Source organism: Carassius gibelio, chromosome A16 (genome assembly GCF_023724105.1).
Source record: "Carassius gibelio isolate Cgi1373 ecotype wild population from Czech Republic chromosome A16, carGib1.2-hapl.c, whole genome shotgun sequence".
Classification (NCBI taxonomy): domain Eukaryota; kingdom Metazoa; phylum Chordata; class Actinopteri; order Cypriniformes; family Cyprinidae; genus Carassius; species Carassius gibelio.
The window spans coordinates 22,285,405-22,300,570 of record NC_068386.1 but is presented as its reverse complement, the minus strand read 5'-3'; the positions used below and the strand labels follow the sequence as shown (position 1 = coordinate 22,300,570).

General features: G+C 38.0%; 1 protein-coding gene across 1 annotated transcript in view; it reads right to left on the bottom strand.

The window, feature by feature from the left end:
- Window positions 1-15,166, bottom strand: part of LOC128030092 (glutamate receptor ionotropic, kainate 2-like) — a 241,745-nt gene that overhangs the window by 138,636 nt on the left and 87,943 nt on the right. The window contains exons 5-6 of the mRNA XM_052617592.1: window positions 10,899-10,952; window positions 10,435-10,608 (exon numbers count right to left, since the gene is read on the bottom strand). Coding sequence (XP_052473552.1) covers window positions 10,435-10,608; window positions 10,899-10,952 — 228 coding nt within the window. The remainder of the gene's footprint in view (window positions 1-10,434; window positions 10,609-10,898; window positions 10,953-15,166) is intronic.

Here is a 15,166-nt window from a genome sequence, read left to right as displayed (position 1 = left end):
GCCTATTTTGCAATGACCTTTTGTGTCTTGCCCTCTTTGTGCAAGGTGTCAATGGTCGTCTTTTGGACAACTGTCAAGTCAGCAGTCTTCCCCATGATTATGTAGCCTACAGAACTAGACTGAGAGACCATTTAAAGGCCTTTGCAGGTATTTTTAGTTATTAGATGATTAGAGTGTGCCACCAGGTGTCTTCAATATTGAACCTTTTCACAATTTTCAAATTTTCTGAGATACAAAATTTGGGATTTTCCTTAGTTGTCAGTTATAATCATCAAAATGAAAAGAAATAAACATTTGAATAATGAATAAATATAACATACAAGTTTCACTTTTTGAATGGAATTAGTTAAATAAATCAACTTTTTGATGCTATTCTAATTATATGACCAGCACCTGTACTCGATAATATCAGTTTGCATACTGTTAAGACAACAATTAAGATTATATCATAGACAATAAATAATCGCACACCTCTAATACAGACAGCCAGAATTGACCGATGCCAAAAAATTTATTCATTAATTCATTCATTTGTTCAATTAATTATTATTATAATTATAATTATAATTATAATTAATTTACATTTATTTATTTATTTACTTTTATTTTTACCATCTCTAGTTCCATGACGATTTTTTTACATTTTGACTAGTTTGCCGAGATACAAACTTTTACCGAACAGTAGTTGGTGTAGTCAGTATCAATACCAGTAAAACATACTGTCAATATAATTTTTTACAGCACAAACACTAAAATAGACTCTGTACAGGTACTTTTCACGGCACTACTCGGCTCCATTCTTTACTTTCCTTTTAAATTATCTGTTATCTTGTCGGTAACTTTTTTTTCAACACTGTAAAAGTTTATCATAGGTCTTGTCATTTTTATTTAAAAATTACAAGCAGTTTTGAGGCTTGAGATGAGGAACTAATTAAGCTGATAAGTTTAATAAATGAAGGCTGCCTATTTATTTTAAGAGCATTAGCTCAGTTATACTGTTTTATTTTTGCAGTGATTGTTAGTTCCCATCATGCGTTGCATATGGCTGGATTAGGAGAGTGAATATTGAAATTAAGTGGTATTTTATGTGTTTTTGAGTGAAGGGATCATCTGTTAATATTTAATGTTCAGTTTTGTTTGACATCTGAAAGAGGTTATGTTAAGGTTTTGCCATTACTATTGTGCAGAAGGAGCTTATGGTTAGGTTGTAAAGAAAGTCATGGTTACGTATGTAACCCTCGCTCCTTGAAGGAGAGAACGGAGATGTCATGTCACTGACCGACGAATTTGGATCTCGCTTCGAAAGAACAATCTACTTTGAGTGTAACTAAACAAGCCAGTGCACATTAATTATTATCTATTATTGCATCCAGCTGCTGCTGATCACAGTGTGAGCATTAAAAGGCAGCAGGTGCAATGCATACCAGCTTATTGCATAGGAGCCGAGCCGATGGCGAAGGGAGTAGTGGGATACTTGGGCACATATCTTGGTCGGGGCCTTAGGATTACCTGGGTGTCAACTGGCCCAAATTCTAAGCACGTATCTTTGACCGAAAATGTGTGCAGGTCCTCTACCCTCTTAATGGAGGCCAGTGCAAGCAGGAGCAGAGTTTTCAATTAAAGAACTTAAGCTCAACTGAGTGCACAGGCTCAAATGGGCCCTGGTGTAGTTTTTTTTAGCACTAGAGACATGTCCCAAGAGGGTATGGGGGTACGGGGAGGATTTATCCTTCTGGCCCCCCTAAGGATCCTGATGCTTACCTACCGACTCCCCTATGCAGTGGCATAGACTTTGCTATAGCCCTTGCTGCAAAAAGGAAAGCACAACCCTGATCGGGCATCTTTGAGGGACTTCTCGATGAGAAGAACACCACTCAATGAACAGGTTTCATTTCAAGGCATAAGCGTGTCTCGTAGATGGTGCTCTTGCTGAAGTGATGGTGTCCACTAGCTCTTGGGGTAGGTCATGAAAAACCTCTGTGTCCCGCCTAGGGATCAGACATGGAGTTTCCAGAGGTCTGGATATCTGTTCCACAGGGTGCCCCATCTCTGAGTCAGTAGATCCTCAAAAGGAATCCACCAGGGAGGTGCTGTTGTGATGAGCACTATTTTGGGGAACCATATCGGAGTGGGCCAATACGGTGCCACGATCAAGACCTGCTCCTAGTCCTCCCTGACTTTGTACACCCACTGTGCGAGAAGGCACACTGGGGAAAAATGCATACTTGAGCAAGCTTTGCTTTGTGCCAATGCGTCCATGCCGAGTGTTCCATCAGTCAGGGAGTAGAACAACTGGCTGTGAGAGGTTTCCGGAGAGGCAAACGGTTCTACCTAGGTGGCTCTGAATCATCTCCAAATCAACTTGACAATAGAGTCGCCACTCTACTGGGAGAGTAGCTCAAGACAGCTTGTTGGACGTATGATTGAGCAGGCCCGGAATGTGAAAACTACCTTGTTGATTGATGTAGCAACGGTAACTGTGTTGTCCTTTTGGACCAGCACGTGCTTGCCTCATAAGCGTCCTTTGAGACGGTTCAAGGCAAGGTGCACTGCTAACAACTCTACGCCATTGAGTGCAGATTGAGGCCAGTCCAAACACCCATTGTATGTGGCCCCTCAAACTAGTGGTGGAGGCATCTGTGTAAACCACAGCATGCCTGAAGACCTGTTCCAGGGGCACTCCTGCCCAGAGAAATGTAAGATCTGACCACAGAGTGAAGGTTTGGCGACAGGCTGGTGTAACTTGGACCTTGTGAGTGCTGTGCTGCCACACCCACCTCGGGACTCAGCCATAAGCCAGTGCTGAAGTGGTCTCATATGCCCTAGTGGTGTAACTGCCGTTGCAGCTGCCATATGACCCAAGACATAGTTTCAGTGGTACCGCAGCCCTGCCCTTGAATGAATTCAAGCAGGTCACCACTGACCACGCACGAGTTAGTTGAGGATGTGAATAAAAGCCCCCTCCGCGACTTTCGTAAAGACTTGGGGAGAAAGGGTATGCCGTCATTCAAATGCAACCCAAAGAAATGGTCTGTGGCAAGTAAGGTTCAGCACAAGAAAATACACGTCCTTCAGGTTGATCGCTGCACCCGAAGATGCGTTTCTGTGTCAACATCTTGAACGTTACATTAACGTTAATTCTAATTATATTAAGGGCCTTGTTCAAGACTGGTTGTAACCCACCGCATTTCTTAGCTACAATGAAATAAGGCCTGAAAGACCACCTCTTCATATCAGCTGGAGAGACCGACTCTGTCGCATCCTTCACCAGTAGGACTGCAATCTCCACACGAAATACAGGAGCATCTGCCATGTTCACAGTTGTAAAGCGGATGCTGTTGAACTTGGGCGGATGCCGTGTGAACTGAATTGTGTAGTCGAGGCAGATTGTCTGCAGAAGCCAGCAAGATGTTCTGGGTAGCCAGGCACCAAGATACAGTGCAAGCGGGACCATGGAACCTCCGCCATACCCGCAGTGGGGGAGCATGGTGAAGTGCAGGGACTCAACTTAGCTGGCTTGTGAGTGGACCAAAGATGTGTCTGAGTGATTAAATGCTTACCTAGTTCCACAGACCGCCCATGTTACTGCATGAACAAGCCCCCACCTGACTGCCGCCATGACAAGAACAAGATCGAGGTAGAGGCCACGAAGCTCCGCCCCTTTGAGGAAAATAGCTTGGCCGGTGACTCCGAGATGATCATTTTCCCATAATGAGAACATGACTCATCCACAAATGCCACCTCAGCATGCTAAATGCCCAGGCACGTGAGGCAGCGATTGTGACCATCACCCAGCACCAGGTAACAACCGCTTCCAGAAACACGCTGGTGATACGTTGTCTACAACAAGACCCATATTATCTTTACAAAGTTTGCCATGCAGCATTGTCTTTAAAAAGACACACCCTTAAATGCAGGGGACATGGCCTCCTCCAACATTTTTGCAACCCACACTACACGGGAAACCACCACTGCTGAAGCGCCATACTGCCAACACAAAGAGGTCTTGAAGAGCGTGCTGAACGCGCTAAGTCTTCTTCTCTCAGTGGATTATTAAGGAGCAGAACGATGTGAACGCTCGACTACGGAGAGAAAAGCTGATATGCATTGCACATGCTGCCTTTTTATGCTCACATTGCGATCAGCAGCAGCTGGATGTAATAATTGCATGCCAATATGCATTGGCTCATTTAGTTACACTCAAAGTAGATTGGTCTCTCGAAGTATCGTCGAGAGTGACCGTCTGAAAGGGAACTGCATGTTCAGTACTACCACTATGAGGCATGATGTTTTGTTCAATGAGAAGCAGCTTTGCTTATGCTAGTGCAATTGTTTGTTGTTGTTGTTGTTTCTACTTGAGCTGTTTAGCTGTCTGCAGTCTTTTAATTGTACCAAATAACTCAAACTGAAATACAAACAGTGCTATCACAAAATCACAGACTTTTGAGAATCAAAGTATTTTCTGCTCTGTCTCCTTAAATAAACCCACAAGGACACTGGCACTGCAGCCATGAATGGGTGTTGTCCTGTAAATGAGCTCCCTCCAAGTAAATCAGGCAGAAGTTAAAGCAATTAGCACAGAAGGAAATTATGCTAACAAGTCTGAGGACCTTGTTAGGTCATTTTCATTATCCATGTTAAACCATGACTTACGGCAGCCTTTCACCGAATGAAGATTAATTATTGTCCAAAGAGAAAAATATGTGGAATTTGATATCACAATACCGTAACTGAATCTCTCAAACACCGGCCCTATCAAGAAATAATAATACAACTGCGTTGTTATTATTTTCAATAAAAAATATTAATAAATGAATAAAGCTTTCAGAATTGTTGGTCACCAAGACTTAAAAATCATAAAAAAATAAAAAATAATAATTATATGAAAGCACTGCTTTGTTAAAAAAAAAAAAAAATTCAGCACAAAGTCTGGTCTAGCTTATTCTCACAAAAAAAAAAAAAAGAAATTAATAAATAACAGCAACATGAAAGCCACAATACCACAATAATAGATCCATATGTGAAACAACAACAACAAATTACTCTTGGGGAAAGAAAGTGCTTAGATTTTGGTGCAGCAGTCTCCAAAAACTGTTGTACAGAAAGCAGACAATATTTTAATGGAAATGTTGTGTATACTTTTTTGTAAACTTCTTACCTGCAATTAACAGTTTGTTTATATGATACTAAATCATGTCACTTCTTGTTTGTTGCAGTCGTGTGTCTTGAGTTTGAGCTCCATCATGTTAATTCTTTATTGACTTTTTTTATCATAAAAATCTATTTTATACACCATAATTTTAATTTCTATAACGTGTGAATATATCCTCTATCGTCAGATAAACAATCAGACAGCCCTTGACATCACTACTGGCACGACTATGGATAAATAGGCCCCGGGAGAACATGTCATTGATTTCTTCGTCTGAAGCTTGCGGCTGAAAAATGGCAGAGAGCTAGAGGACGCAGTGTCTCATTCCCTACTAAGGGAACCATGGTTACATTCATAACATGAGACGTTCCCTTTCAAGGGAACTTCAAACTGCATCCTCTAGGGGTCACTATGGGGAACAGTATACCCACGCCGTCATGCTGAGGGGAGTGCAGGCCAGAATCATGGCGAACACTAAGTACCAACTCTACCATTTCCATGGGAGTTGCCCTTGGGACGTTTAGATAGCTGTCTGTGACAGTACTCCTTACTGCCAAAGGCCTAGGCTACATACCCAACTTATTGGTTAGGGCCTCTGCTCGGGGTACAGCTGAAGGCTCGGAATCAATAAAGATTCCTTTAAAAGCTCACCTGAGCTGGAGAGCTATGGTCAGAAAGATAACGCTCATCGAGATGGCATCACCTTGTTAGCGCATTTCCAAGGCAAGTCCAACATTGCTCTCCAAAATTGATCTATATAGTATATAGTTATTCAAGGGCAGGCTCTTAGATGGTTTAGATCCTACCTGTCTGATCGCTACCACTTTGTTTATTTAAATGGGAAGTCATCTTATTTATCAGAAGTAAAATATGGAGTGCCACAATGATCTGTTCTAGTTCCTCTGCTATTTTGAATATACATGGTGCCCCTTGGTAATATTATTAGAAAATACGGGATTAGTTTCTCAACTCAGCTATATATTTCAACAAGACCAGATGGAACTTATTTAAGCTAACAGAGTGTGTTAAAAAGATTGGATAGCCAATAATTTTCACCTATTAAATTCGGATAAGCCAGAGATATTACTTATTGGACCAAAAAACAGTACACTATCGTAGATTACAGTTTGCAACTAGACGGATGGACTGTTACTTCCCCTACAGTCAAAAATCTTATATTAGACAGCAACTTGTCTTTTGAAAACCATATTTCCCATATTACAAAAACAGCATTCTTCCATCTTAGAAACATTGCCAAGCTACGAAACATGTTTCTGATGCAGAAAAGCTAGTTCATGCATTCATGACCTCTAGACTGAACTATGGTAATGCAATGCAATGTGGTCACCTGCATCTTCAATAAACAAGCTACAGGTAGTCCAAAATGCAGTGGCTAGAGTCCTTGGGTTAAACTAATTAATTTTACTTGGTTGGAACAGCAGCTATGCTAATTATGTCTCTATTTGTTTCTCTGTTTTGCCACGGATTTACACAAGCTTCAGTCTGGATGACCTGAGGAGAGATGATGTCATTCATTCAGCGGACCTTCAGATGATGCTAACCCAGTAACAACATACAGAACTACCAAATATTGCTACAAGTGTGATTGCATCATATAATAATTGCTGTTAATAGTGTTCATTGTCTGTTTGACTACGTCTTAATTTATCTGAAAATTTCTGCCATATGTACATAAACTGACAGTCACCACTGATAAGCTACTATTAAATATTGTAGAAACCTAATTTTCTGTAAAGTTGTTTTGCAATGATTTGAATCGTAAAAAGCGCTATACAAATAAACTTAATACTAAAGTTTAAATATCATAAACGTCTTGTTCTTCTTCACAAGAACTCTTAATATCAACCTGACATCTTGAGTCTTGGAAGTTGTATTGCAGTGGAGCTTGCAATTTTCTGAAATGATTGCTTGTATTGTATCTGACACATATTCATCATCAATATGCAACAGTCAGTTAACCGACTGTGGATGCATTATCTAAATATAAAATATTTTACAATTTGCTAAAGCTAAGATAAAAGTGTAAAAAGAAACAATTTTAATTTGTTACATTATCACCTCAATAGGTAACAGTGGTTAATAAAAAGCTTTGACAGAACCATAAAAATGGCGAACCAGTGAAACTGCTAATCAAACATTTACTGAAACTTTTCACAGTGTCAGTATGCATTAGCCTCTGAGTGATCGTCATTTGGCTAATTAATTAACACCTTCAAATGCAGCTCTCAGGGAAATCTGGACCATTATATGGTTTATAAATAATCATGTTACAACTAAAAGGTATTATCGATAGACAGCATTGAATGGGGAGAGTTTGTCCTTTTTCTGAGCTGATGAGTGAAGATTGTACTGATGCTGATGTAAGACAGGCTGAGTCAGCTCATTAAAGGCTTTCAGTCTTTTAATCGACTCTGTTAGAAAGGGGAAATGTACCTTCCGACTGTCCTCCTTTCAGCTGTCTATATGTGTGTGTGGATATAGTTCACTCTCTTCTTCAAATTATTCAAGGATTACTCTCCCATACTGTTCCAAAGCTTTATGATTTTTTGAAAATCCACATTATCAAGCTCTTAAATACAATATAAATTTAAAATAGTGATCCACACAACTTGTATTCCAAATCGTTCTTCTATGGCCATACAATAGATTTGTTAAAGGAACAATTTTAAGTCAGCTTTGTCACATCAAATCTGCTAAATCTCATTTATCTTTGCACACATTCAGACTCGACAACTCAAAACAGTTCACGTCAGGTTTGACGTCAGTGGCTACCTCAGAAGACACGCAATGTAACACATGAGTTATATGGAGAGGTTTGTTTAAACTCAGCAGTGTGATTCACATCTGTTTTGGTTGCATTGAAGAAGTAGTCTCATTACATAATAGACTACTGGCATAGTCCATAGTTTTTTTTTTTTTTTTTTTTAATGCAGACAATTTTAAGGGCACTATAAGACCAGGTAAAGAAAATGTTAAGAAAACACAATACATCTAATTGTTCACCAAATGTAACTTCCTAGCATACAAGTTGTATTAGCAGCACTTCAAATTTGAAAAATATTTCCAACAGATCTCCATTAATTACTAATTAATTTTAAAACAAAATTCAGATTCCAACAATAAGATTATGTAAATCACTTTTATTGTACCTTCTGATAAAACTGGAAAAGTGTATATATGTATAAAACAGCAACAACAAATACATAAAATAAAATAATTAAATTAAACAGTTGCGGTTTTGATGTTCTTCTTCACTAGTAGTAGCTGTCTTGTTTTTAAATCACTTAAATCACAGTGCATTTATTGAGAAGCTAAATATCAGAAGAAAATAAATAATTTCTTTCAAGTTATTTTATGATTAAACTAAGGACAAATATCTGCTAACGGGCTTAGAAAATAATAATAATAATAATAATAATAATAATAATAATAATAATTCAAAGGAAATCATTTCCCTTTTAATATAACTAATTGAAAAAGTATTGTCTTGTTTTAAGCATAAACGTAAATAAAAAAATGAGGGAAATATTCTCTCTCTTTTTTTTCTTTCTTTCTTTCTGCTCTGATTTAAGACCTTAATTTTTAGAAGGGCAAATTAAAGATTTCAAGATCCTTTCAAGACCCCCCCCCCCCATAAAAAAACAAAAAACGAAACAAAAACAAATTACCATTAGTGTGACAATTATGGGCAGCTTTATCTAAAATCTATGAATTGAAAATAATAGCTTTGTGTGGAAAAAGAAGTCCAAATAATTGCACACCATGTTTGCCTGGCATGTGAAAACAAACCAGTGTTCTTATTTATAGTACTTAAGAGCCTTTTTATTTACCTTAAATTTTGAAAAGTGACTATAAGGCACCCCCTGCATTCTACTAAATATCTCCTTTTGTATTCCACAGAACAAAGACAGTTAAACAGGGTAGGAATGACATGAGCATGAGTAAATCATGACAGAATGTCTTCACTCATCATAGCTGGGTAAATGTCTCTCTAAACAGGACATAAAAGAATGAGTCCAATAAAGTGTCTTTGTGTTATGTCCCATGTGAGTTATTTTGGCAGGTTGGATCTTTTTGGCATGTAAGTTCTCATCTTTCCTCTGTTTCCGTCTCACCCAGCCACCAGTGAGTTCATATCTTGGCTTTTCTCCCGGAAAGGAGAGCCACTGTTGAGGAAGAACTGGGATACTGCCAGTAGGCTGATATCAGATATCCAGTGTTTAGATCACTACAGCAGAGTCCCTGTTTGTCACACACGCTTCAGATCGCAGAGTACCCTGCAGGTTGTGGGTTCAAGTTCTCTGGGCAATAGTGCTATACACAGACAGAGCAAACAACTTCCCGCAGCACACACCAGCATCAATTAAAACAAACTCTACTATTATCAACTTGACTATTTTCAGATCATGCTGTTTTTATGACTCAACAAATGTAAATAAAAGGCAAGAGACTTACAACAATTACCACAAAAAAAAAAATCTGTCTGAGCTAAAACTAAACTAAATATCCAACTAACCATGAAATAATGCATATAGTTCATATATTAAGTCTAATGCTATTGTCCAATCATAAGCTATTTTAACACAAATTCATCTGTCACTTGGTAAAACCAAGTTAAATGGATGCAAAAATAAAAAAGACATGAACTCATCCTTCAAAACTGTGAACTAAAACTACTTTAACAACCCAAATTACATTAAATACAAATCAAATTGCAATAAGTATACATATAGTGTGTGCTGACCATATGTTATGTTAATTTTTATATATGTGTTTAAATATTGTTACTTTTTAGTTTTGTATGAGAAACAACTTAAAGTTTGCTAGTCCACTTTAGACATTCTACTGACCATAAGTAACTTTGCAACAACATGTCAACTTACTCTCATTTAAGTATTAGCAAATGTTAACTTTAGAGTTATGTATAGTCTAGTAGGTTAGGGATAGGGTTAATAGAATAATTTGACATGGACTTGCAAAGTTACTTACAGCCAGTAGAGTGACTGTTGAGGGACCATCAAGATAAAGTGTTAGCAGATATTAAGCAGACAGTCTACTAATACTCTAATGACTGGTACTTTAGTGTACGTGTTACTCATAGTTAGGAGAACGTCTACAGTGGACTATCAAAATAAAGTGTTACCCAGTTTTAAATCAGTGTATTGTTGCCACATTTGGGAAATCTGAGTCCTGAATCAAAGGCAGGTGAAAATCACTCTCTTAAATATTGTAAAAGAGAACATGCTGTAAAAGCATCTTACTGTCATGAAACCATCCAGCAGGCCAGAGTCTGGTTTAGGAGGTGCCTGCAGACGCTCCATGGACCACTTTTCAATGATGGAGGAAACCTGGCTGTTTTCTGTGTTTAGGATACGGAATCCAGTCATGTTGACCCCACTGTAGCGGTAGGGCTCCACATCCAGTGCAAAGAGATCCTAAAAATATGTAAAAAGTTAAAAAATTTACTGAAATGTGAGCCTAAACCACAATAGGAATGTGTGTTATATATAATTATTATAATTAATTTAATAATAATAAAAATTGTTATTGGCCAGTCAGAGTAAAATAAATCAGCGGTGAAAAAAAAAGAGGAAACCATAATAAAAAAAACAATGTTTTTATATTCCTACTTAGGGCATATAATAGCCTGAAATGCAAATTATTTTATGATTATCACTGTGGTTTTGAATGTGAATTATAATATAAAGATTCATACATAACTTACCAGGGTAGTAAAAATGTAGTGGTAATACTCTGTCATCATTCCCATGGCGAGTGCCTGAAAAAAATATTCAGAACCATTTTGAGACAAGGGAACAGTAACGCTTTCTTTGAAACATGCAATTTATCACCGAATCAAAGGCGAAAATAATGACGTTTCTTGTTTATATGATGTTCTGCGGCTTGTATTAATTTTATATGCTGTAGGGCTGTGAGCTGAAATCATTTGAAGCTTTTATTCTTTATTCTAATCCTCTGAAACACTCTGAGCTCTCTTCATTGCTCATAAATACAATACAGAGGGACATCCATGCAAAGTCTGTGCTCTACCTCTAAATAAACCAATCTGTTGTTCTTGTATTTTAATGTGGATTTTTGTACACCTATATACAGCTGAATATCTTTGGTCTCTGGATATCTTGCTTGGTATCCATAGCTCAACCTTGAAAAAACACATCTCAAAACCTCTATATTTGTCTGCACTCAGTCCAGCTTTCTTTGACTACAAGAATGTATTCTTTAGCTAGCCCATAGCTCATTCTGTGTTGTCTGCTCTTGGTAAGTGTGGTTTGTCAAGATGTGTTGCTTGTAGTAGCAGCTCAGTCTGTGCTGACTGAACAATTCACAAAAAGCATGATTCAGATGGTAGGACAATTTCAGTAACACTGAAGTTTAGGCAACACATATTCATGATTAACAAAGTGTTTTCCCTCAATAAACTCCTAATTTGACGGAAAGCAAGATTGTTGTTGTAGTAGTTATGTGTGGGTATGGGGAAAGTTTAAGGGATCTAAAACATGGTCATTCTTTAATATGTGCTTTAATAACTGCTAATAAATATCCAATATATTAGTAATTGGCACAGAGTTCAGAGTGGATTTTTGGTGGTCATTGTGGGGGCTTACACACTGGGGGGAAAAGAAAAAAAAATAAGTGGAAAAAGATTAAGGTGTGCTAAGTAAAACGTTTGACGAAGGAGATAACAAATAAGGCTTTTGATGATCACGGGAGGAAAAAAGGGCACATCCAAACACAAATCGAAATAACTGGATCTAAACAGACAGGGTATTTAAACACAAGGGAAGTGATGAGAAGAATGGGGACAGGTGGGGAGTAATCAATTAACTAAACTAGGAATGGAACATGACCAAACAGGGATAAAACAAAGGAACAGAAGTCCATGACTGTGACAAATATATATCTATATATATCTATATCTATATCTATATATATATATATATATATTAGGGGTGTAACGATACGCGTATTCGTATTGAACCGTTCGGTACGACGCTTTCGGTTCGGTACGCGGTACGCATTATGTATACCGAACGGTTCGTTGGAGTAATTAATTATATTTGGAAAAAAAAAGAAAAAAAGAGAGAGGTAGAAATATAATGATATGCGTTCAACAAGGTAGCCCAATAACCCAAACAACGTAACAGGCAACGCCCCTGACACTCCCGAAGAAGAAAAAAACACCATCTTATATGTTTATGTTAGGCTACTCAGCAGGCGCTCGCTCACTCAGTACGCGCTGAAGGCTCGTTGCAAAATAGCCAATGCGTTTAACAGACTAGAAATGAGAAGATCCCCCAATAACCAACAGGTCTGGTGTTTGGGTGCACTTTGGATTCCCTTTAAGCTATAATGGTGATGGCAAGAGAGTGGTTTCCTTTCCAAAGCGCTCGGGCAGAAGCGCTCATGAGGCGTCTGTCTTTGCTAAGCAACAATGACGTGCTCTCTCCATGAGACGCGGAAATTTCAGCGAAGGATAAATGGATTTGCAGCTCTAAAAATCGCTTGCAGTAGCTCTGCTACTAAATTTATTTCAAAATTGCAATCCATATACAACTACGATCAGCTGTTCCTTCATCTTGGCTGAGCTCTCAACGTTGTTACGGGAAAGGATGAAGCTGATTGGTTGGTTCTTGTCACATGACCCGCGGTGCGCTTGCGGCATTCTGAAAAGTTGAGATGTTTTTAAATTTTGCTGTATCTAAAACGTATCGAACCGAACCGAACCGTGACATCAGTGTATCGTATCGAACCGAACCGTGAATTTTGTGAACCGTTACACCCCTAATATATATATATATATATATATATATATATATACATCTTGCATATCTCCCTTATTTAACACACCTGATTGAGATTGACAATTATATGACACACTCCTTTCAATTCATGGATCTCTAATGAGCTGAATATCTCAGTCAGGTGTGAACCAATGTTTTAAAGCACGTAGCTCAGCTTTGACTTCTTTGAAAAGGCAAAGTATTTAAACGAAGAGCAGATTGGATTTTATTTTGCTCATTGCTTGTTTGTCTCCATAGCTGTAATGAGCTCTCAGGTTCCCACGCCAATCCAACCACGCACTCACGCAGCATCTGCCGGAGACTGATAGACAACTCAATCCATTCCATAACAATAATTAATTTATGGGCCAAGCTGTTGTGTTGCTAAACGATGGAACAACAACAATCTATACCCAAGTGTCAGCCTGTTGCATGCATTCTATTTAGTGTGCACTTCAGGGCAATGTGAAACATACATGAGGCGGCGAAGTGCAAGTGCACCTGTTAACAACTGTTACATCACAGACAAGATCCTTTATAAGCATGAGAGCTAATTGTGCCCTGTGCTGTGTTCTGGATGGAAATAAACGTCTTTAACATTGCTCACCCTGTGATATCTTCAGCTGTATTACCAGAAGCTGCTGTGCGACACAGATGTGTGTCTGATACACATTCAGACTGCTAGAACGATTATATATCACACATTATTACTCCTGTCAGCCTGGCGAGTGTGATTAGAATAGGTAGAGGTCAGGCCAGTAATTACATTCGTTGTTGTGTGGTCAAGTGCTGTTAATAACAGGTGGTATTGTGAGAGAAATCTACAGACTGCTGGTGGAAACTCATATTTCCTTGGATGAACCAGTGTGCTCGCACCATTACTTAGTAAAACTGTCAGAAATGGGAGCACATGAATTAAAACTGACACAATTTAGATCATTATAGCTCTGAACTTATTCCTTACAGAGCTCTCATGAAAATCCTAAGCACTGAGAAGTAATATGGAGGTATTTTGATGGATAGTACCATTTTTACTAAATACCAGAAGACAAATAACTCTTTGATTCTAATTAGCATGTAACTGATTCACTAAGGGTAAGATACGGAGAAAGTCCAGTCTGAAGTTTCTGGCTTTATTAACCTGACACAGCCCTAAAATAATTATCATACAAGTACATAAAATATAATTAAACTCAAGCTTTCTCTTGTGAAAAAGTAAATATTCTTTAGCATACTTTTAAAAAGTATACTTATGGAAACAAAATAAGGTACTTAAGTTTGAATGTAACATTTTCCAACACTTATTTTTATCCATTTATGCTGGGGCTCCCGGGGAGCAGTTGGGGGTTCACTGCCTTGCTCAAGGGCACCTAAGTCATGGTATTGCCACCCCGAGACTCGAACCCACAACCTGAGGGTTAGGAGTCAAACTCTCTAAACACTAGGACACAACTTCCCCAAATTAAATTTTGCCAATGATAGTTCCAAACAAAGATCACAGCACTGTTTTGCATCTCTGAGCGATGGATCAGTGTTGACTTATGAAATGAATCAGATTTTTGAACGAATCGGTTCACTCATTAACACAGTCAAACGCTTTTCAAAGCAGCCCTTTGAATGAATCGGTTGAATCATTCACTTGCTGTCACCTACTGGCAGTTTTCACATTTCGTTTTTTTTTTTTTTTTTCATGTTTTAAATTTTTTCAAACATTTTCAAACATTATTTCAACCTTTTATGTTAAAAACAAAACATTAGGCCATTTTTATACATCTGTATCTGAAGTTTAAATTAATCCATGTCCCTTCTGAGATACATAAACTGTGATTTCAGAAATGTTTCCTTGTTGGAAAGAAAGACACTAATTAACCAGATGAAGTGCTACTTATTCTTACCCAAAAATACAAAATGTAAAAAATTGTTAATACTGAACACAATCTTGCTCCTCAATCCGTGTAATGAAATTTCCATTTTGCATATACTGGTACATTTACTTTCAATACTTAAGTACGTTTAAGATTTAAAAAATAATTTTTGTACTTAAGAGTACAAAATACTTACATACTTTAAGAGTTTTACTCAAGTAATATTCCCAATGGTAACTTCAACTTCTACCAAAGTCATTTTCTGGTGAGATATCTGTACTTTTACCTGAGTATGACTTTCTGTCACGGTGCAGGGTGCCATTTCA